General features: G+C 54.2%; 1 protein-coding gene across 1 annotated transcript in view; it reads left to right on the top strand.

Annotated features, from left to right (window-relative positions):
- The window catches only part of bmp1a (bone morphogenetic protein 1a), a 177,218-nt gene extending 157,520 nt beyond the window's left edge, over positions 1-19,698 (top strand). Inside the window, exons 16-21 of the mRNA XM_068001368.1 lie at positions 4,557-4,737; positions 7,795-7,920; positions 10,748-10,875; positions 11,719-11,932; positions 13,340-13,590; positions 18,453-19,698. Coding sequence (XP_067857469.1) covers positions 4,557-4,737; positions 7,795-7,920; positions 10,748-10,875; positions 11,719-11,932; positions 13,340-13,590; positions 18,453-18,587 — 1,035 coding nt within the window. The 3' untranslated portion in view covers positions 18,588-19,698. The remainder of the gene's footprint in view (positions 1-4,556; positions 4,738-7,794; positions 7,921-10,747; positions 10,876-11,718; positions 11,933-13,339; positions 13,591-18,452) is intronic.
- Positions 19,699-22,667: the final 2,969 nt, after the last annotated feature.

Genomic DNA, 22,667 nt, shown 5'->3' on the forward strand with positions numbered 1-22,667 from the left:
GAGCGCGGGGAGTGCGGGGAGCGCGGGGAGTGCGGGAGTGCGGGAGTGCGGGAGTGCGGGAGCGCGGGGAGTGCGGGGAGTGCGGGGAGCGCGGGGAGTGCGGGGAGCGCGGGGAGTGCGGGGAGTGCGGGAGCGCGGGGAGTGCGGGGAGCGGGGGGAGTGCGGGGAGTGCGGCCAGTGCGGGGAGTGCGGCCGGTGCGGGAGTGCGGCCGGTGGGGGGAGCGGGGGGAGTGCGGGGAGTGCGGCCAGTGCGGGGAGTGCGGCCGGTGCGGGGAGTGCGGCCGGTGCGGGAGTGCGGCCGGTGCGGGAGTGCGGCCGGTGGGGGGAGCGGGGGGAGTGCGGGGAGTGCGGCCAGTGCGTGAGCGCGGCCAGTGCGGGGAGCGGGGGGAGTGCGGGGAGTGCGGCCAGTGCGGGGAGTGCGGCCGGTGCGGGAGTGCGGCCGGTGCGGGAGTGCGGCCGGTGGGGGGAGTGCGCCCGGTGCGGGAGTGCGGCCGGTGCGGGAGTGCGGCCGGTGCGGGAGTGCGGCCGGTGCGGGAGTGCGGCCGGTGCGGGAGTGCGGCCGGTGGGGGGAGTGCGGCCGGTGGGGGGAGTGCGGCCGGTGGGGGGAGTGCGGCCGGTGGGGGGAGTGCGGCCGGTGGGGGGAGTGCGGCCGGTGGGGGGAGTGCGGCCGGTGGGGGGAGTGCGGCCGGTGCGGGAGTGCGGCCGGTGGGGGGAGTGCGGCCGGTGGGGGGAGTGCGGCCGGTGCGGGAGTGCGGCCGGTGGGGGGAGTGCGGCCGGTGGGGGGAGTGCGGCCGGTGGGGGGAGTGCGGCCGGTGGGGGGAGTGCGGCCGGTGGGGGGAGTGCGGCCGGTGGGGGGAGTGCGGCCGGTGCGGGAGTGCGGGAGTGCGGGAGCGCGGGGAGCGCGGGGAGTGCGGGGAGCGCGGGGAGTGCGGGGAGCGCGGGGAGTGCGGGGAGCGCGGGGAGTGCGGGAGCGCGGGGAGTGCGGGAGCGCGGGGAGTGCGGGAGCGCGGGGAGTGCGGGGAGCGCGGCCAGTGCGGGGAGCGGGGGGAGTGCGGGGAGTGCGGCCGGTGCGGGGAGTGCGGCCGGTGCGGGAGTGCGGCCGGTGCGGGAGTGCGGCCGGTGCGGGAGTGCGGCCGGTGGGGGGAGTGGGGGGAGTGCGGGGAGTGGGGCCGGTGCGGGGAGTGGGGCCGGTGCGGGGAGTGCGGCCGGTGGGGGGAGTGGGGGGAGTGCGGGGAGTGCGGCCAGTGCGGGAGTGCGGCCGGTGCGGGAGTGCGGCCGGTGGGGGGAGTGCGGCCCGTGCGGGGAGTGGGGCCGGTGCGGGGAGTGGGGCCGGTGCGGGGAGTGCGGGAGCGCGGGGAGTGCGGGAGCGCGGCCAGTGCGGGAGCGCGGGGAGTGCGGGAGCGCGGCCAGTGCGGGAGCGCGGCCGGTGCGGGGAGTGCGGCCAGTGCGGGGAGTGCGGCCAGTGCGGGAGTGCGGCCAGTGCGGGGAGTGCGGGGAGTGCGGGGAGTGCGGCCAGTGCGGGAGTGCGGGGAGTGCGGCCGGTGCGGGAGTGCGGCCAGTGCGGGGAGTGCGGCCAGTGCGGGGAGTGCGGCCAGTGCGGGAGTGCGGCCAGTGCGGGGAGTGCGGCCAGTGCGGCCGGTGCGGGGAGTGCGGCCGGTGCGGGGAGTGGGGGGAGTGCGGCCAGTGCGGGGAGTGCGGCCAGTGCGGGAGTGCGGCCAGTGCGGGAGTGCGGGGAGTGGGGGGAGTGCGGCGAGTGCGGCCAGTGCGGGAGTGCGGCCAGTGCGGGGAGTGCGGCCAGTGCGGGGAGTGCGGCCAGTGCGGGAGTGCGGCCAGTGCGGGGAGTGCGGGGAGTGCGGGAGCGCGGCCAGTGCGGGAGCGCGGCCGGTGCGGGGAGTGGGGGGAGTGCGGCCAGTGCGGGAGTGCGGGGAGTGCGGCCAGTGCAGGAGTGCGGCCGGTGCGGGGAGTGCGGGAGTGCGGGAGTGCGTGAGTGCGGCCAGTGCGGCCAGTGCGGGAGTGCGGCCGGTGCGGGGAGTGCGGGAGCGCGGGGAGTGCGGGAGCGCGGCCAGTGCGGGAGCGCGGGGAGTGCGGGAGCGCGGCCAGTGCGGGAGCGCGGCCGGTGCGGGGAGTGCGGCCAGTGCGGGGAGTGCGGCCAGTGCGGGAGTGCGGCCAGTGCGGGGAGTGCGGGGAGTGCGGGGAGTGCGGCCAGTGCGGGAGTGCGGGGAGTGCGGCCGGTGCGGGAGTGCGGCCAGTGCGGGGAGTGCGGCCAGTGCGGGGAGTGCGGCCAGTGCGGGAGTGCGGCCAGTGCGGGGAGTGCGGGGAGTGCGGCCAGTGCGGCCGGTGCGGGGAGTGCGGCCGGTGCGGGGAGTGGGGGGAGTGCGGCCAGTGCGGGGAGTGCGGCCAGTGCGGGAGTGCGGCCAGTGCGGGAGTGCGGGGAGTGGGGGGAGTGCGGCGAGTGCGGCCAGTGCGGGAGTGCGGCCAGTGCGGGGAGTGCGGCCAGTGCGGGAGTGCGGCCAGTGCGGGGAGTGCGGGGAGTGCGGGAGCGCGGCCAGTGCGGGAGTGCGGCCGGTGCGGGGAGTGGGGGGAGTGCGGCCAGTGCGGGAGTGCGGGGAGTGCGGCCAGTGCAGGAGTGCGGCCGGTGCGGGGAGTGCGGGAGTGCGTGAGTGCGTGAGTGCGGCCAGTGCGGCCAGTGCGGCCAGTGCGGGAGTGCGGCCAGTGCGGGAGTGCGGGGAGTGCGGCCAGTGCGGGGAGTGCGGCCAGTGCGGGAGTGCGGCCAGTGCGGGGAGTGCGGGGAGTGCGGGAGCGCGGCCAGTGCGGGAGTGCGGCCGGTGCGGGGAGTGGGGGGAGTGCGGCCAGTGCGGGAGTGCGGGGAGTGCGGCCAGTGCAGGAGTGCGGCCGGTGCGGGGAGTGCGGGAGTGCGGGAGTGCGTGAGTGCGGCCAGTGCGGCCAGTGCGGGAGTGCGGCCGGTGCGGGGAGCGCGGCCGGTGCGGGAGCGCGGGGAGTGCCGGAGCGCGGCCGGTGCGGGAGCGCGGGGAGTGCCGGAGCGCGGCCGGTGCGGGAGCGCGGCCGGTGCGGGAGCGCGGCCGGTGCGGGAGCGCGGCCGGTGCGGGAGCGCGGCCCGTGCGGGAGTGCGGCCCGTGCGGGAGCCAGCCTGATTAAAATGTCGATACAAGTACCAGGAGTTAATGAGCGAGAGTGTGAGCTGGCCAGATGGATTAGGGTCAAAGCACCACCCTGTCCAATATTCAGCCGTACAGACCGCAAGGCCTCTGGGTTGACCCCTGGTCTGTGCTGAGTTTGCTGATGTCATTTGGGGGAGCAGTTGGAATGCTATAATTGGCCTCAGTGCCTCTGAGCAGTGTGGAAGGGGAACAGGGAAATAAAAGTCAGCCAGTGTTCCTGTTCCTTCTGCGGAGTGCACCTGCGTGGAGGTCAGCCAAGAACAGCACTGAGGTTCCCTGTGATGCCCCTCGTGGTTAAATCACATGAACATTGGTCACTGAGGTGAAGTACTGGAGGGGGTTTGTGGAACTGTACCCCAGAGAGAATCAGTGCCTTCAGGGCAGGGAGTAGGGAAAACAATAAGTCAGTGTGTTATGAAGGGTCTTTGCTCAGTGGCCTCGCCCCTCTAAACCCACACAGTTTGACGGGTTATTTTCTCCCAGTGTCCTTCTCTATTGTGCATTATTCCCGGCCAAGGGAATGGGGAAAGTGAGTTGGACCACTGACTGCGTGACCCAGGGTCCCTGCCCTCTGTGTCACTGCGGGCAAGGTGGATTGGGAATCAGGCACATCAGAGGCAGGCAGGAGGGGAAGAGAAAACACGGAGAATAGGTGACTGTTACACATCCCCTGAGGACCAGCTTCAGGTTACCCTTGCTTTGTGAACCAGAACTGGGGCACTGGGTGGAGATGACAGGAGAAAAGGACCTTGCAGAAGGAAGAGAGGATCATACACGAACCCAGAAACTAACGGGTGGTTAACCTTTGCCCCAGGGAGTGTTGTTAAGCGGTGAACCAAACCTTCAATGGCCAAGAGAGAGACATGTTAGACTCCTCCCCAGATGGTAAAGTTTAACAGTTTCAATTTATAAAGGGTGCGGGAGATCCAGTGGGGACCCCCTGAGCACTTTTTAAACCGGATTTGACACAGTCCCAGAGGTGCTGAATGCTCCACATGTACTGGGCCAAGTGGGTGAGACCAGGTCCTCTGGAGAGGGTCCCACATCACAACGTATCAGAATCAGATCGAGACCAGACTCTGGGTTCACACTGTGACTGTTGTATTACTGTGGAGCAATGCACAACTGACAGTATAACTGCACCCTTAACAGCGAACAAAATGCTATCTCCTTTTTATAACACTGACTGGGATGTGGTGATTGATATCACTGCAGCAAACCTTGTAAAACCTGAGCTGGAGATACGTATGTATTATATTTGATGAAGTAATGTGATTTGATCTGTTTATATTGTACCCTGTGTACTGATGTGATCTGTTAATCTGTTGTTGTGATTATCTGAACGTTCTCCCGCTGTGTCTGATTGTTGGGTTCCAGGTCTGTAAGTATGACTATGTGGAAGTTCGCAGTGGCCTCTCCGCCGACTCCAAGCTTCACGGGAAATTCTGCGGTGCAGAGAAACCGGAGGTTATAACATCCCAGTACAACAACATGAGGATAGAGTTTAAATCGGACAACACCGTCTCCAAGAAAGGCTTCAAGGCACACTTCTTCTCTGGTACGTGGGCGGGCTCTTCAAACCACCTCGGGGGCAGAGGGTCGATCAGTAGAATCAACGTACGTGAAATTTCTCCATCTTGGGGTTGTCCACCTTTCCCTCCGACTCATGTCTATTGGAAGAATTCTTGCCCCATTTCTCCTGAAGATATTAACCCTCGTGATGGGTGGGGGGGATGTGGGTATAGTTCCTCGAGGGCCGACAGCCCTTAGAACTTCACCCGAGTGACCGTTATCTGTGCGTGGGCCTAGAACGTGAGTGCTATTTGACCGAGTGGGGGAGAAGATGATTCACCAAGGTCCAGGGGTCACTGGATAGCAGTCAGGACTGGGAACACTGGCTGATTTTCTCTACCTCACTCAGGGCATTAAAAATTCATTTAACACCCCAACGATTGCTCTGGACGAGATCAGGGATTCAACCTTCTTGGCCTGTATGAGTCTACTTCCCCTTTAAAATAAATTCCAGTCAATAACAGCAGCTTGCATTTATATAGCGCCTTGAACATAATAAAACATCCCAAGGCGTGTCACAGGAGCGTTAATCAGACAAAAATTGACACCGGGCCACATCAGGAGATATCAGGACAGGTGACTAAAAGCTTGGTCAAAGAGGTAGGTTTTAAGGAGCGTCTTAAAGGAAGAGAGAGAGGTTTAGGGAGGGAATTCCAGAGCTTAGGACCGAGGCAGCTGAAGGCACGGCCGCCAATGGTGGAGCGATGGAAATCAGGGGTGCACAAGAGGCCAGAATTGGAGCAGCGCAGAGATCTCGGAGGGTTGTAGGGCTGGAAGATCGTTAGATGCCTGTCAGTTCTCCAGCGGCTCCCTGTCCTGGTGCAGTACTTCTGTGTATCTAACGGTATGGCAGAAACTCGACAGAGTTACCGTGAGGGAGGGGATGGCTTGTAATTGGCCTGAGAATACACCCCATGTAGCAGCAAATAGATGAAGAGGTGACCCCCTTGGGCTGCTCTTCTTTTCAATACCTCAGCACAATGCAGCTGGAGTCTTGTACACTGGAGCTGAAAAGTAAGATGGGCTGGATTAAGAACAGGAGTGCCCTCTTTAGGATTCAGACCATAATGACTCTCAAAACAAATTTGCAAACTGTGAATGGACTTCAGTTTTGGGTTAAGCGGTTGCTCCCTCCATTGCTTCATGTACGTTATTCATGCAGATAGAATCATACAGCACAGAAGGAGGAAAATCGACCCATCGTACCAGTACCGGCTCTTTGAAAGAGCTTTCCGCCTCGTTCCAGTCACTGTAGAGGGAGCTTTACTCTGGATCTAACCCGTGCTGTACCTGCCCTGGGAGTGTTTGATGGGACAGTGTAGAGGGAGCTTTACTCTGCATCTAACCCGTGCTGTACCTGCCCTGGGAGTGTTTGATGGGACAGTGTAGAGGGAGCTTTACTCTGTATCTAACCCATGCTGTACCTGCCCTGGGAGTGTTTGATGGGACAGTGTAGAGGGAGCTTTACTCTGCATCTAACCCGTGATGTACCTGCCCTGGGAGTGTTTGATGGGACAGTGTAGAGGGAGCTTTACTCTGTATCTAACCCGTGCTGTACCTGCCCTGGGAGTGTTTGATGGGACAGTGTAGAGGGAGCTTTACTCTGTATCTAACCCGTGCTGTACCTGCCCTGGGAGTGTTTGATGGGACAGTGTAGAGGGAGCTTTACTTTGGATCTAACCCTGTACCTGCCCTGGGAGTGTTTGATGGGACAGTGTAGAGGAAGCTTTACTCTGTATCTAACCTGTGCTGTACCTTCCCTGGGAGTGTTTGATGGGACAGTGTGGAGGGAGCTTTACTCTGTATCTAACCTGTACCTGCCCTGGGAGTGTTTGATGGGACAGTGTGGAGGGAGCTTTACTCTGTATCGAACTCGTGCTGTACCTGCCCTGGGAGTGTTTGATGGGACAGTGTGGAGGGAGCTTTACTCTGTATCTAACCCGTGCTTTACCTGCCCTGAGAGTGTTTGATGGGACAGTGTAGAGGGAGCTTTACTCTGTATCTAACCCGTGCTGTACCTGCCCTGAGAGTGATTGATGGGACAGTGTAGAGGGAGCTTTACTCTGTATCTAACCTGTACCTGCCCTGGGAGTGTTTGATGGGACAGTGTGGAGGGAGCTTTACTCTGTATCTAACCTGTACCTGCTCTGGGAGTGTTTGATGGGACAGTGTGGAGGGAGCTTTACTCTGTATCTAACCCGTGCTGTACCTGCCCTGGGAGTGTTTGATGGGACAGTGTAGAGGGAGCTTTACTCTGGATCTAATCCTGTACCTGCCCTGGGAGTGTTTGATGGGTCAGTGTAGAGGGAGCTTTACTCTGGATCTAATCCTGCACCTGCCCTGGGAGTGTTTGATGGGACAGTGTAGAGGGAGCTTTACTCTGTATCTAACCTGTACCTGCCCTGGGAGTGTTTGATGGGACAGTGTGGAGGGAGCTTTACTCTGTATCTAACCTGTACCTGCTCTGGGAGTGTTTGATGGGACAGTGTGGAGGGAGCTTTACTCTGTATCTAACCCGTGCTGTACCTGCCCTGGGAGTGTTTGATGGGACAGTGTAGAGGGAGCTTTACTCTGTATCTAACCTGTACCTGCCCTGGGAGTGTTTGATGGGACAGTGTGGAGGGAGCTTTACTCTGTATCTAACCCGTGATGTACCTGTCCTGGGAGTGTTTGATGGGACAGTGTGGAGGGAGCTTTACTCTGTATCTAACCCGTGATGTACCTGTCCTGGGAGTGTTTGATGGGACAGTGTCGAGGGAGCTTTACTCTGTATCTAACCCGTGCTGTACCTGCCCTGGGAGTGTTTGATGGGACAGTGTAGAGGGAGTTTTACTCTGTATCTAACCCGTGCTGCAAGATATGAAGGGCTTCATTTTGAAGGCTGAGATCAAAACTGTCCTTATCCTCTCGGAAAGGGGTTTAATATACCGCCTTGATGGTGACTTTCTGTGTGACCTTTCCAAACACTTCAATTACTCACTCCACTCCTCATCGAGGATCAGTCATTTCTTTCACCTTCCATGTTCTTGTTTGTTCCGACCAGACAAAGATGAGTGTTCGAAGGACAACGGTGGCTGCCAGCACGAGTGTGTCAACACCTTTGGAAGTTACACGTGTCAGTGTCGCAGTGGTTTCATGCTCCATGAAAATAAACACGATTGCAAGGAAGGTGAGTGACCTCTGACCCAGGAAAACGTCCACTGATGAAACTACAGTGGCTCTGAGCGATTGGGCAGTGCGCGCGGAGAGAGAACCTACCGTGTCATGACAGGGGGAGAGGGAACCTCTTCAAGGTGTATTTACCTACAGAGCCACTGATTGGTCGGTGGGAGAGGGGCGGAGTTACAACAGTTTTAATAACAAAGTGAATATTGATACCACTGTATCAGCCAATGAGTCGGAGGTGGGGGCGGGACTTTTTTATTTATTCGTTCATGGGATGTGGGCGTCGCTGGCCAGGCCGGCATTTATTGCCCATCCCTAATCGCCCCTTGAGAAGGTGGTAGTGAGCCGCCTTCTTGAACCACTGCAGTCCGTGTGGTGAAGGTTCTCCCACAGTGCTGTTAGGTAGGGAGTTCCAGGATTTTGACCCAGCGACAATGAAGGAACGGCGATATATTTCCAAGTCGGGATGGTGTGTGACTTGGAGGGGAACGTGCAGGTGGTGTTGTTCCCATGTGCCTGCTGCCCTTGTCCTTCTAGGTGGTAGAGGTCGCGGGTTTGGGAGGTGCTGTCGAAGAAGCCTTGGCGAGTTGCTGCAGTGCATCCTGTGGATGGTACACACTGCAGCCACAGTGCGCCGGTGGTGGAGGGAGTGAATGTTTAGGGTGGCGGATGGGGTGCCAATCAAGCGGGCTGCTTTATCTTGGATGGTGTCGAGCTTCTTGAGTGTTGTTGGAGCTGCACTCATCCAAGCAGTGGAGAGTATTCCATCACACTCCTGACTTGTGCCTTGTAGACGGTGGAAAGGCTTTGGGGAGTCAGGAGGTGAGTCACTCGCCGCAGAATACCCAGCCTCTGACCTGCTCTTGTAGCCACAGTATTTATATGGCTGGTCCAGTTAAGTTTCTGGTCAATGGTGACCCCCAGGATGTTGATGGTGGGGGATTCGGCGATGGTAATGCCGTTGAATGTCAAGGGGAGGTGATTAGACTCATAGTTTTAATTTACAGAGTCTCCAAACTCCTGACCGAAACTACAGGATACAGTCTCCCGATTACAGCAGGATTATTTCTCCATCAAAATGCATAAAATTATTTGCATAAAATCAATCTCAGTCACTTGGAACAGTACGGTTTCCAGGCATGATTGACGGGGGAATTAGCCAATCATCTGCATTGTGGCTGGGACTTGGGGTGCCACTATACGCCCGCCCAAAGTATTTCAGGGACTTTAGGAAGAGTTCTTTCTGATTCTATCTTGCCGTGCAAACACTCCTGTCGAGGTACTCGAATGACCAACTGGGAGACCAGGCAACCTCTTGAAGCACGTCCATTTCCCAACCGTGGGATCAAGTTACTTCACAAGCTGTTGTTTTGAGCCTCCACTGAGCAGTGACTGACAGATGGTAATGAGGTTTATTTTCTGAGAGACCCAGGTGCAGGACACCACCACGGGTAAAAGTCGAAGAGATGGCAGAGTAAATCGGGAAGTAGTAATTAGGGAATGCCAAGCGTGGGGGTGTTTTAAAGGCTTGTTCGTTGGAAGGGAAGACTAAGGGAGGCCAAAGAGGAGAGTTCGGAGGAGCACTGACCGTGGTCATATAGATTAGAGACAAGACCAATTGCAACAGAGATGGAGAGGCTGGAGGCGAGGGGTGATGAAGGATGAACTATCAAACGATGAGCTTTTGTATGAGAGTTGGAAAAATCAGGATTGCTTGCGAATGGTTGCTCAACAGACTAGCGCCACTATCAAGGAGCAAATATTTTCCTCAGTGGATGCTTTGCTTGACGTCACCCAGCTGTTTGTGCACCAGTCATGCAACAGGCAGCCCTGCAAGTAGGAACATTTTTCAAGTCAGTGATTGTCTGAGTGTTGGTGAGCGCTCCTCATTAACCCTGCTGATCCTTTCTCCCAGAATAAATTCTCCCATAAATTGAAAAGGGAAGTAGGTTCAAAAAGAGACTTTGCTCACTGACCTTTCACCTCAGGGACCTGTGCACAAATCCAGCTCAGGCTAGTGGAATGGCAGTCTCCTGCTCGTTGACTGTAAGTGTCCAGCACAAAGTGAGTTTGGGGCAGTCGTAACCTAGTCCTCAGCGAGCATGGGCCGCACAGCAACCAACCGCCCATCATTCCGCACCAGTTGATGAGGTGAGCTATAAGTGGGGAACTGATGCAGTCAGTGGTGCTCTTCTGATGTTGGGGTGAGGCACTTTGTTGGCGGGGTAGGGGCAGCATTGCCCACCTTGGACTTTAGCTCTACCTGACCCAGCAGTGCCAACTTCGCCAGCACCTTGTGAATGAAACTGGCCGAGGTTCGCTGAATCTGCTAATTTGCAGGCTGGCACCAGAAAATGACCAGAAAAGGCGTAAAAACACAACTGGTTCACTGATGTCCTTCAGGGGAAGGGAACCTGCCGTCCTTACCCGGTCTGGCCTACATGTGACTCCATACCCACACTATGTGTTTGACTTGTAATGCCTGCACCTAGTTAATCACAGTGCAGTGGTGGGTTGGGTGTATATCAGAGGTGGGTTGGGTGTATATCAGAGGTGGGTTGGGTGTATATCAGAGGTGGGTTGGGTGTATATCAGAGGTGGGTTGGGTGTATATCAGAGGTGGGTTGGGTGTATATCAGAGGTGGGTTGGGTGTATATCAGAGGTGGGTTGGGTGTATATCAGAGGTGGGTTGGGTGTATATCAGAGGTGGGTTGGGTGTATATCAGAGGTGGGTTGGGTGTATATCAGAGCCCAGTAATGTACTGTAATGCACCACACTCACACTCAGTTTGTGCAGGGATCTGATGGATAATTGTGTGATTGTCTGCAGCTGGATGCGATCACAAAATCAACAGCGTTTCTGGAACCATCACCAGCCCTAACTGGCCCGATAAGTACCCGAGTCGGAAGGAGTGCACCTGGGAGATCACATCGACACCTGGGCACCGGGTTAAACTGGTAAGAAAAAAAACTCACCAAGTATTGAATGAGTCAGTCAGAAGTTCAGGGTCGGCAGACCGTTGGAAAATCAGCTCACATTACAAGGTGGTCTCAGACACAAAAGGCTCACCATCCCAATTGATCTCATTCTCTCAGAACACCAACCTATCATCTCCTTAACACAGGGCTTTCCCCATAGTCCTGCACATTTTCCCTTTTCAAATATTTATCCAATTCCCTTTTGAAAGTTATTTTTGAATCTGCTTCCACCGCCCTTTCAGGCAGCGCATTCCAGATCATCACAACTCGCTGCGTAAAAAAAATGTTCATCTCCCCCCTCTGGTTCTTTTGCCAATTGCCTTAAATCTGTGTCCTCTGGTTACCAACCCTCCTGCCAATGGAAACAGTTTCTCCTTATTTACTCTATCAAAACCCCTCATGATTTTGAACACCTCTATCAAATCTCCCCTGAACCCTCTCTGCTCTGAGGAGAAACTTGTCCATGGAATCTTATGAAATTTGGAAGGTTGTTCCTTCAATTCCAAGATGGGTGGACTGTGAGCTGAAACGATTAGTGACTCACTAGGCCACCCAGCGTGTCCGTTCTTGGATATGCCACGCTGTAGAATGGAAGGGCAGCTGCACTACCACGAAGTGTACGTTTGAAATGTAGCCCCAGGGTACTGCCCTTGTAGGGAACACCCAATCTCTGACCATACTGTGTTCGAAGGAGGCCCAGGGCAGAGGAGGGAGGAAGAGAGAGAACTAATGACTGACAAATCAAAAGAGACCCAGGGGAAGCCTGCGTTCAGGGAGAAAAAAACCTCTGCAATCACACAGTGGATTGGTTTTGTTTTGAAGGCATTCAATGAGCTGGATATTGAACAGCACCAGGAATGTGCGTATGATCACCTGGAGCTTTATGATGGCAAGGACTCAGAGGCGAAAGTTATCGGACGCTTCTGTGGGAGTAAGAAGCCGGAACCCCTGGTCTCCTCCTTCAATAGAATGTTCATCAAATTCTTCTCTGACAACTCTGTGCAGAAGAAAGGCTTTGAAGCCACTCACAGCTCTGGTAAGCCTTCACTCCTACAACATGCATCTCTCGGATTGGCCGCATTGTAATAGGGAACGGCAAACTCAGTGCAGAAACGTACAGTCCTAGTCATTAATTCATACTGCTTTCAAAACTGATTGTAAAAGAAAATGTAAGTGTGTAATTACTGAAGAGAGTTTGGACGCACACTTCACTTTACACTTTGTTATTCCAGCCACTCAGGTATGTTGCAGCCTTGAAACTATTCAATCTCTGTCATTGACAATTTGCTCCCTGAATAAATGGGGGGCTGTTGTTAGAAAGTGAGGTGGAGCAGTTTAGAAGTGGGGTTTTTATTTTTATGATTTAATATGCAGTGAGCAAGACTTGGCTTCTGGTCAGTGAAGGCTTAATTCCGGGCACTTACCCTAATTTAAACACACCATTGATTCTCAAAAAAGAACTGAACTGAACTGACCCTTCAGCGATCAGAAGAGGAGACTTGTAGCAAGCTATGCAAATGTAGAATGATGGGCTCCCATGGACTCAGGTGGTAAATGTACTGTGTCCGAATGAACCAGACCGATGAGGAAAGTCTCGTGTTCAGTCCCTGGTCCCTGCTGAGTCGGCTAAAGGAGCTCTGCAAGCAGCTCGGAGGCTAGCAAGGAGTTCCCAATCCTGGTTGCAATCCACTGACCCCCTGCTCATAAGTGTGAAGGTTGGGTGAGGACAGGATCGGACCCAGTTGTGATGCCTCTGCAGTCCAATAACTGCAGCTCGGCTCTCACATGAATAATGCCCACTCGGGCAATGTACCAGGGGACCGCTGGGTCGTGTGGTACCGTACCCCAGCAACACTCAGCACCTTCAGGAGAAAAGGGACTGAATACTGGAGAAAAGAATGAAGGGTCGTCAGTGTTGTAATGTAGGAAACGTGGCAGCCAATTTGTACACAGCAAGATCCCACAAACAGCAGTGAGATAAATGATCAGATAATCCGTTTTTAGTCATGTTAGTTGAGGGATAAATATTGGCCAGGACACCGGGAAGAACTCCCCTGCTCTTCTTCATCCACCTGAGAGGGTAGACAGGGCCTCGGTTAAACGTCTCATCAGAAAGCCGGCACCTCCGGCAGTGCAGCACTCCCTCAGATCTGCGCTAAAGTGTCATCCTGGATTTTGTGCTCAAGTCTCTGGAGTGAGGTGAGTGTTTGCACTGAGCCAAGGATTGTAGATCGGAGGGAGGTGAGCACACCAGCCTGACTTGCTGAGTTTTTGTTGCAATTTATCTCACTTATTGCTGGTTGGTGAATGGAAATAGCTAATCATAAATTGTGACCAATGTTGTTGAGTGGTCACTACAGGCAAGGAAAAGATGTAACTGTCTTGGGAAGCTTATTACTGGGAGACCAGTGTTTCATGTCAGTGTCCGTATTTTGTTCTGCAGAATGTGGGGGCAAGCTGAAGGCAGAAGTGAAAACCAAGGACCTGTACTCTCACTCCCAGTTTGGAGACAATAATTATCCAGGGGGAGCGGATTGTCAGTGGGTGATCCGAGCAGAAGAAGGGTACGGGGTGGAGCTGATATTCCAGACGTTTGAGATTGAGGAGGAAGCAGACTGCGGCTACGATTACATGGAGCTGTTCGATGGCTCAGATGACACTGCTCCGAGACTTGGCAGGTTCTGTGGCTCAGGGGTAAGAGCTCGCAATCTGATTTCAGCATTTCTCCGACTACTGCGGGGTCTGAGCCCCACACCATAAAACTACCTCAACTTAGCACGAACTGGTAATCTTACTGAGAGCGGTGATAGGGTGGGTGTTGTGGGGATGGAAATAAAGGAAGATGGTAGTGGTTGTTGGAGGCCAATCATCTCAGCCCCAGGACATCATTGCAGGAGTTCCTTAGGGCAGTGTCCCAGGCCCAATCATCTTCAGCTGCTTCATCATAAAGTCAGATGTGGGGCTATGCGCTGATGATTGCACAGCGTCCAAATCCATTTGCAATTCCTCAGATAATGAAGCCTGCTAGCTTTCCCTCAGTGTAGGTAAGCTCCTGCCACTCACTCAACACTCCCTCCATTGGCACAACTGAGAGCAAAGGTTAATGTGTGAACTTGGACATACCATTCCTCTAGAAAAGGGAAGAACCGCATAAACACTCGCCCGGATCCACTCGCCCGGATCCACTCGCCCGGCTCGACTCGCCCGGGTCCACGCGCCCGGCTCCACGCGCCCGGCTCCACACACCCGGCTCGACTCGCCCGGATCCACGTGCCCGGCTCGACTCGCCCGGCTCCACGCGCCCGGCTCGACTCGCCCGGCTCCACGCGCCCGGCTCGACTCGCCCGGCTCGACACGCCCGGATCCACGTGCCCGGCTCGACTCGCCCGGCTCGACACGCCCGGATCCACGTGCCCGGCTCGACTCGCCCGGCTCGACTCGCCCGGCTCCACGCGCCCGGATCCACTCGCCCGGCTCCACTCGCCCGGCTCCACTCGCCCGGCTCCACGCGCCCGGCTCCATGCGCCCGGCTCCACTCGCCCGGCTCCACTCGCCCGGCTCCACTCGCCCGGCTCGACTTGCCCGGCTCCACGTGCCCGGCTCGACTCGCCCGGCTCCACGTGCCCGGCTCGACTCGCCCGGCTCCACGCGCCCGACTCCACTCGCCCGGATCCACGTGCCCAGCTCCACGCGCCCAGATCCACGCGCCCAGCTCGACTCACCAGGCTCCACGCGCCCAGATCCACACGCCCAGATCCACGCGCCCAGCTCGACTCGCCCAGCTCCACGCGCCCGGCTCGACTCGCCCGGATCCACGCGCCCGGCTCGACTCGCCCGGATCCACGCGCCCGGCTCGACTCGCCCGGCTCCACGCGCCCGGCTCGACTCGCCCGGCTCCACGCGCCCGGCTCGACTCGCCCGGCTCCACGCGCCCGGCTCGACTCGCCCGGCTCCACGCGCCCGGCTCGACTCGCCCGGCTCCACGCGCCCGGCTCGACTCGCCCGGCTCCACGCGCCCGGCTCGACTCGCCCGGCTCCACGCGCCCGGCTCGACTCGCCCGGTTCCACTCGCCCGGCTCCACGCACCCGGCTCGACTCGCCCGGATCCACGCGCCCGGATCCACGCGCCCGGCTCGATGCGCTCGGCTCGACTCGCCCGGCTCCACACGCCCGGCTCGACTCGCCCGGCTCCACACGCCCGGCTCGACTCGCCCGGCTCCACGCGCCCGGCTCGACTCGCCCGGCTCCACGCGCCCGGCTCCAGTCGCCCGGCTCGACGCGCCCGGCTCCACGCGCCCGGCTCCAGTCGCCCGGCTCGACTCGCCCGGCTCGACTCGCCCGGCTCCAGTCGCCCGGCTCGACGCGCCCGGCTCCACGCGCCCGGCTCGACGCGCTCGGCTCGACTCGCCCGGCTCGACTCGCCCGGCTCCACGCGCCCGGCTCGACTCGCCCGGCTCCACACGCCCGACTCGACTCGCCCGGCTCCACGCGCCCGGCTCGACTCGCCCGGCTCCACGCGCCCGGCTCGACTCGCCCGGCTCCACGCGCCCGGCTCGACTCGCCCGGCTCCACACGCCCGGCTCAACTCGCCCGGCTCCACACGCCCGGATCCAATCACGCACACTGATAAGAATAATAAGGAGGGAGAAATTAGAGTACGAGAGAAAGCTAGCTAGAAATATAAAAACAGAAAGTAAGAGTTTCTACAGGTATTAAAAAAGGAAAAGAGTAAGTAAAGTGAGCGTTGGTCCTCTAGAGAGTGAGTCTGGGGAATTAATAATGGAGAATAAGGAAAAGGCGGATGAATTGAACAGATATTTTGTGTCCGTCTTCACTGTAGAGGATACAAATAACATGCCAGAAATAATTGTGAATCAAGAGGTGAAAGGGAGGGAGGAACTTAAAACATTTACAATCACCAGGGAAAGGGTTCTGAAAAAATTATTAGAACTAAAAGCTGACAAGTCCCCAGGTCCTGATGGACTTCATCCTAGGGTCTTAAAAGAAGAGGCTACAGAGATAGTAGATTGGTATTAATTTTCCAAAATTCCCTCGATTCTGGAAGGGTCCCATCAGATTGGAAAATAGTGAATGTAACTCTTCCATTCAAGAAAGGAGGGAGACAGAAAGCAGGAAACTACAGGCCAGTTAGTTTAACATCTGTCATAGGGAAAATGCCAGAATCCATTATTAAGGAAGTTATAGCAGGGCACTTAGAAAATCTCAATGCAATCAGGCAGAGTCAACACGGCTTTGTGAAAGGGAAATCGTGTTTGACTAATTTATTAGAGTTCTTTGAGGAAGTAACAAGCAACGTGGATAAAGGGGATCCTGTGGATGTGGTGTACTTGGATTTCCAGAAGCTTTTGACAAGGTGCCACATCAAAGGTGACTACACAAAATAAGAGCTCATGGAGTAGGGGGTAACATATTAGCATGGATAAAGGATTGGTTAGCTGACAGGAAACAGAGAGTAAGTATTTTTCAGGTTGGCAAGATGTAACGAGTGGAGTGCCACAGAGATCAGTGCTGGGGCCTCAACTATTTACAATCTATATCAATGACTGGGATGAAGGGACCGAATGTATGGTTGCTAAATTTGCTGATGACACAAAGGTGGGTGGGAAAGTAAGTTGTGAAGAGGACATAAGGAGTCTGCAAAGGGATATAGATAGGTTAAGTGAGTGGGCAAAAATTTGGCAGCTGGAGTATAATGTGGGAAAATGTGAACTTGTCCACATTGGCAGGAGGAATAGAAAAGCAGTATATTATTTACATGGAGAGAGATTGCAGAACTCTGAGGTACAGAGGGATCTGGGTGTCCCAGTACATGAATCATAAAAAGTTAGTATGCAGGTACAGCAAGTGATTAGGAAGGCAAATGGAATTTATTGCAGGGGGAATGGAATATAAAAGTAGAGATGTTTTGCGACAGTTGTACAGGGCGTTGGTGAGATCACATCTGGAATACTGTGTGCAGTTTTGATCTCCTTATTTCAGAAAGGACATAATTGCTTTGGAGGCAGTTCAGAGAAGGTTCACTCGACTGATTCCTGGGATGAGGGGGTTATCTTATGAGGAAAGGTTGGACAAGTCGGGCCTGTATACACTGGAGTTTAGAAGAATGAGAGGTGATCTTATTGAAACATATAAGATCCTGAGGGGACTAAACGGGGTAGATGCTGAGAGGATGTTTCCCTTTGTGGGAGAGACTAGAACTCGGGGCCAGAGTTTAAAAATAAGGCGTCTCCCATTTAAGACGGAGATGAGGTGAAATGTTTTCTCTCAGAGGGTGGTGAGTCTGTGGAACTCCCTCCCCCAGAGAGCGGTGGAGGCAGGGTCAGTGAATATTTTTAAGGCTGAGTTAGATAGATTCCTGATTAACAAGGGAGTCAAAGGTTATAGTAGGTAGATGGGAAAGTAGGGTTGAGGTCACAATTAGATCAGCCATGATCTTATCAAATGGCAGAGCAGGCTTGAGGGGCCGAATGGCCTACTCCTGCTCTTAATTCGTATGATACACATACACATACACAGATCCACATCGGCAGATCCACGTACCCAGATCCACGTACCCAGATCCACGTACCCAGATCCACGTACCCAGATCCACGTACCCAGATCCACGTACCCAGATCCACATACCCAGATCCACATACCCAGATCCACATACCCAGATCCACATACCCAGATCCACACACACCGATATACATGCACAGATACACTTGCCCAGATCCACATACGCACACATACAGATCTACACACACGGATCCAAATACTTAGATGCACTTACACATATGCATGCACACAGATACACATGCACAGATATGCATACACACAAGCACGCTTATGCGTACGCACATGCGTGCAGGTACAGACACATACATTAGCTAAGCCTCCCAGTCACTGGGTTGATGATTACACAGACCAGAAGCTGCAAACACTGAAACACCGAGACTCCTAACTAAGACAGCAGAGTTGAAATCCCACCTTCCGCTGGATCTGGGTATGTGGATCTGGGTATGTGGATCTGGGTATGTGGATCTGGGTACGTGGATCTGGGTACGTGGATCTGGGTACGTGGATCTGGGTACGTGGATCTGGGTACGTGGATCTGGGTACGTGGATCTGCCGATGTGGATCTGTGTATGTGTATGTGTATCATACGAATTAAGAGCAGGAGTAGGCCATTCGGCCCCTCAAGCCTGCTCTGCCATTTGATAAGATCATGGCTGATCTAATTGTGACCTCAACCCTACTTTCCCATCTACCTACTATAACCTTTGACTCCCTTGTTAATCAGGAATCTATCTAACTCAGCCTTAAAAATATTCACTGACCCTGCCTCCACCGCTCTCTGGAGAAAGTGAACGGTCCCTTCCTGCATCAGTGCAGGTGGGTAACAAGGAGTGTGAATGGTTGTCAGCAGAGAGGCCAATAACGTGGATGACCTCACTCCCCTGACTGAAGAGGGCAGTATGGATCGGAGGGGTAATTATGATCTGTAACATGTCAACAATACCCCTTTATTGATGGGTAACCCTCTTCTTTTGCAGCCTCCTGAGGAGATTTACTCGGCTGGAGATTCAATCATGATTCGGTTCCACACAGACGACACTATTAACAAGAAGGGTTTTCACGCACGTTACACCAGCACCAAGTTCCAGGACACTCTTCACTTGAGGAAATAATCCAACTCTTGACAAACTCAGAGACTGGAATTTGCAACTTTCTTTTTCTTATCGTACTGTAAATTCTCACACGAGGATCATAGCCATTTCCGAATTTCAGCACTTTAAAAAGCTGAAATGACTCGAGTGTATTATGATATGTGATGCTTCAATGCAGCGAATGACTGGGAATCGTCAGGTGTCTCAGTATTGCAGTGTTCTCAAAAAGGACTGAGTGTTGTGAGAGGAGGCATCCCTTAGGGAATGTGAATGAAAGCTGTTGTATGGCTCCCTTTTAGCGGGCGTACATCGGCTTTCTTTCAAACAGCACACAAAACGGGTCGATACAGCACCCTCTGTACTGGCCCCTGGACTTCTGTGAAACCTCTCTCGGACTTCTTGTTACATTCATTTGAAGTCACTAACAGTGACCATGAGCCATGAAGTAGCAGGCCACCAGTTTGCCACACAGAAGGGTACTGATTTTGGCTGGGCTATCGGGGGGAGTTGTTGAACTGAAACCAGGCACTTCCAGGGGCCCCCTTGACTCAGTGCGGCCCATTCTTGCACATCTCCTGGCATCGTGCGAGAGCACCATTGACAGAGGATGGGGAGCAGGTCTCCTACCTGCTCTCTCCACTGGGCAATTCTGTTCAGCATGGGAGACCTCTACAGTGAAAAGGGGTAGACACTTAAACTACCTACTCAATAAAATGTGGTAGCATGCAAACAGTTCCTGCAGCTTCAAGTTCATTAGGACCCACTTACAGGTCCCGGTCTCCGTGGTTTAACGCAGGGGGAGTGTACCACCTTGTTATCATATTTTTGGTCTGTGGAGATTGCGAAGAACAATTTCTGTAGCACAAATTTTGTTTTAAAAGTTGTGCACTGGAGGATTCCCGTTGCTGATTTAACAGTTCAACTTCTGTTTTGATATCCTGGGGTCACCGTGAATTTCATCTCCTGTCTCACCGAGAAACAACTGCCTATATTCCATTTCCATCGTGCAGCTGGAGACTTGTGACTGAAAGCTGTGTCTCCATCTGGCTGGCATGGTACAAGAGGAGATTATGTAGATTTTGTCTGAAATTCATTCTCTGAAGCCCAATAAAATGACATATTGCAGCTTTTACATTTTGTTCCACATGTTTCATGGTTTTGCTCTTGTCCTCACCCGATCCAGTCAGATGAAGTGATCTTTACCTAGGTTTATTTTTGGTTAATGTCGTAGTTCCACTTAACCTTGGATAATGGCCATTGGAAACCAATTGGGACTGAGGAATCTCTCAGTATCAGGGCCAAAGATTGATTGATTTTGATCCATGACCATCCTCGGTCTCTTGGCTTGTTTGGAAGTCTTCAGTGTCCAGAGGGCGAGGAGCGAGCCTGTTGCTTGTTGCCAGGTGGAACCTTGTAGGCACAAGACCCAGACCTGAGGGAAGGGTGCAGGCTAGACTGTGTGGAACAAGGTTTATTGTAAAGGAATAAGGCCCAATGCTTTCAGTGCTCAGCACCCTGGCGTCTGTGGATAGCCAGTGCCATTGTTGGCACCAATATTTTATCCCAGTGTTCTGCATGCCAGTGCAGTCCTTCAAAATTGCTTCCCTGTTATTTAGCTGCTTTGGTCAAACCCTTGGAAAGATGTTGAGGCTGACATGGCATAAAGTCATATTATGTGTTGATGGCAGACACCAAGAGTAGCTGGCCAGTACTGAGAATGGGCATTGGTAAAATGAGGAGCACTCAGAACTGGACAAGGACATCTCCAAAAACTCAACAAAAATGGATTGGAATCTTGACTGCTGATCACAGAGCAATGAAAAAGAGAGAGCTGGCCTGGCCTCGGTTGCGATTGGCCTAAACACATTCCTTCTCGGAGACCTGACATGACAGAAGGAGGCCATTCGGTCCATCGAGTCTGTGCCGGCTCTATGCAAGAGCAATCCAGCCAGGCCCACTCCCCCGCCCTATACCCGTGGCCCTGCAAATTTTTTCCTTTCAAGTACTTATCCAGTTCCCTTTTGAAAGCCATGATTGAATCTGCCTCCACCACCCCCTCGGGCAGTGCATTCCAGATCCTAACCACTCGCTGTGTAAAAAAGTTTTTCCTCATGTCACCTTTGGTTCTTTTGCCAATCACCTTAAACCTACGTCCTCTGACTCTTGACCCTTCCACCAATGGGAACAATTTCTCTCTATCTACTCTGTCTAGACCCTTCATGATTTTGAATACCTCTATCAAATCCCCTCGCATCCGTCTCTGTTCCAAGGAGAACAACCCCAGCTTCTCCAGTCTATCCACAATCCTACAGTTGTGAGAAGGGATGATATGCTAAATGGATCATCAATCAAGGCTATATGGGTTGAGCTAAGAAATAAAAAAGGGGCAGTCACACTACTAGGAGTGTACTTTCGACCCCCGAATAGCAAAAGGGAGATAGAAGAACAAATATGTAGGCAAATTTCTGAGGGCAAAAATAAGAGGGCAATTATAGTAGGGGACCTCAACTACCCTAACATCAACTGGGATTCAAACAGTGTGAGGGGCACAGAGGGTGCAAAATTCTTGATCAGTGTCCAGGAGAACTTTTTTAGCCAGTAAGTGACAAGCCCAACAAGAGGGGATGCAATTCTAGATTTAGTCCTGGGAAATGAAGATGGGCAAGTGGGTGAAGTGACAGTGGGCGACCATATTGGGGATAGTGACCACAATCCAGTTAGTTTTAGCATTATTATGGAAAAGGACAGAGTTAAATCAGGAGTAAACGTTTTAACTTGGGGAAAGGCAAATTTTACAGAACTAAGAGGTGATTTGGTAGAAGTGGACTGGACACAACTACTTGAGGAGAAATCAGTGGCAAGCCAGTGGGAGACACTAAAAAGTGAAATTCTACGGGTACAATGCAGACACATCCCCTCAAAGAAAAAGGGTGGCACTGCCAAATTTAGAGCCCCCTGGTTGTCTATAAGTGGATTGATGAGGGTAGTGCAGTGGATGTTGTCTAGATGGATTTTAGTAAGGCATTTGACAAGGTCCCACATGGCAGACTGGTCAGAAAGGTAAATGCCCGTGGGATACAGGGAAATGTGGCGAATTGGATCCAAAATTGGCTCAGTAACAGGAAACAAAGGGTAAAAGTCGATGGATGTCTTTGCGAATGGAAATCCGTTTCCAGTGGTGTGCCACAGGGCTCAGTGTTGGGTCCCTTGCTGTTTGTGGCATATATTAATGATTTGGACTTGAATGTAGGGGGCATGATTGGAAAATTTGCAGACGACACAAAAATTGGCCGTGTAGTTGATAGTGAAGAGGATAGGTGTAGACTCCAAGAAGATATCAATGGGTTGGTGGAGTGGGCAGAAAAGTGGCAAATGGAGTTCAACCCGGAGAAGTGTGAGGTAATGCACTTAGGGAGGGCAAACAGTAAAAGGGAATATGCAGTAAACGGGAATATATTGAGAGGGGTCGATGAAGTGAGAGACCTTGGAGTGCATGTGCACAGGTCCCTGAAGGTGGCAGTACAGGTAGATAAGGTTGTGAAGAAGGCATATGGAATGCTCTCCGTTATTAGCCAAGGTATAGAATACAAAAGCAGGGATGTAATGATGGAACTGTATAAAACGCTGGTAAGGCCACAGCTGGAGTATTGTGTGTAGTTCTGGTCACCACATTACAGGAAGGACGTAATTGCTCTGGAGAGAGTGCAGAGAAGATTTACAAGAATGTTTCCAGGGCTTGAAAATTGCAGCTACGAGGAGATATTGGATAGGCTGGGGCTGTTTTCCTTGGAGCAGAGGAGGCTGAGGGGAGACTTGATTGAGGTGTACAAAATTATGAGGGGCCCAGATAAAGTAGACAGGAAGTACCTGTTTCCCCTAGCGGAGAGTTCAAGAAATAGAGGACACAGATTTAAGCTGATTGGCGGAAGGATTAGAGGGGACATGAGGAAAAACTAGTTTACCCAGAGGGTGGTGGATGTATTGAATTCGCTGCCCGAATTGGTGGTAGAGGCAGGGACCCTCAACTCTTTTTAAAAAGTACCTGGACCTGCACCTAAAGTGCTGTAGGCTGCAGGGCTACAGACCAGATGCTGGAAGGTG

This window comes from Heptranchias perlo, chromosome 20 (assembly GCF_035084215.1).
Source record: "Heptranchias perlo isolate sHepPer1 chromosome 20, sHepPer1.hap1, whole genome shotgun sequence".
Taxonomy (NCBI): Eukaryota; Metazoa; Chordata; class Chondrichthyes; order Hexanchiformes; family Hexanchidae; genus Heptranchias; species Heptranchias perlo.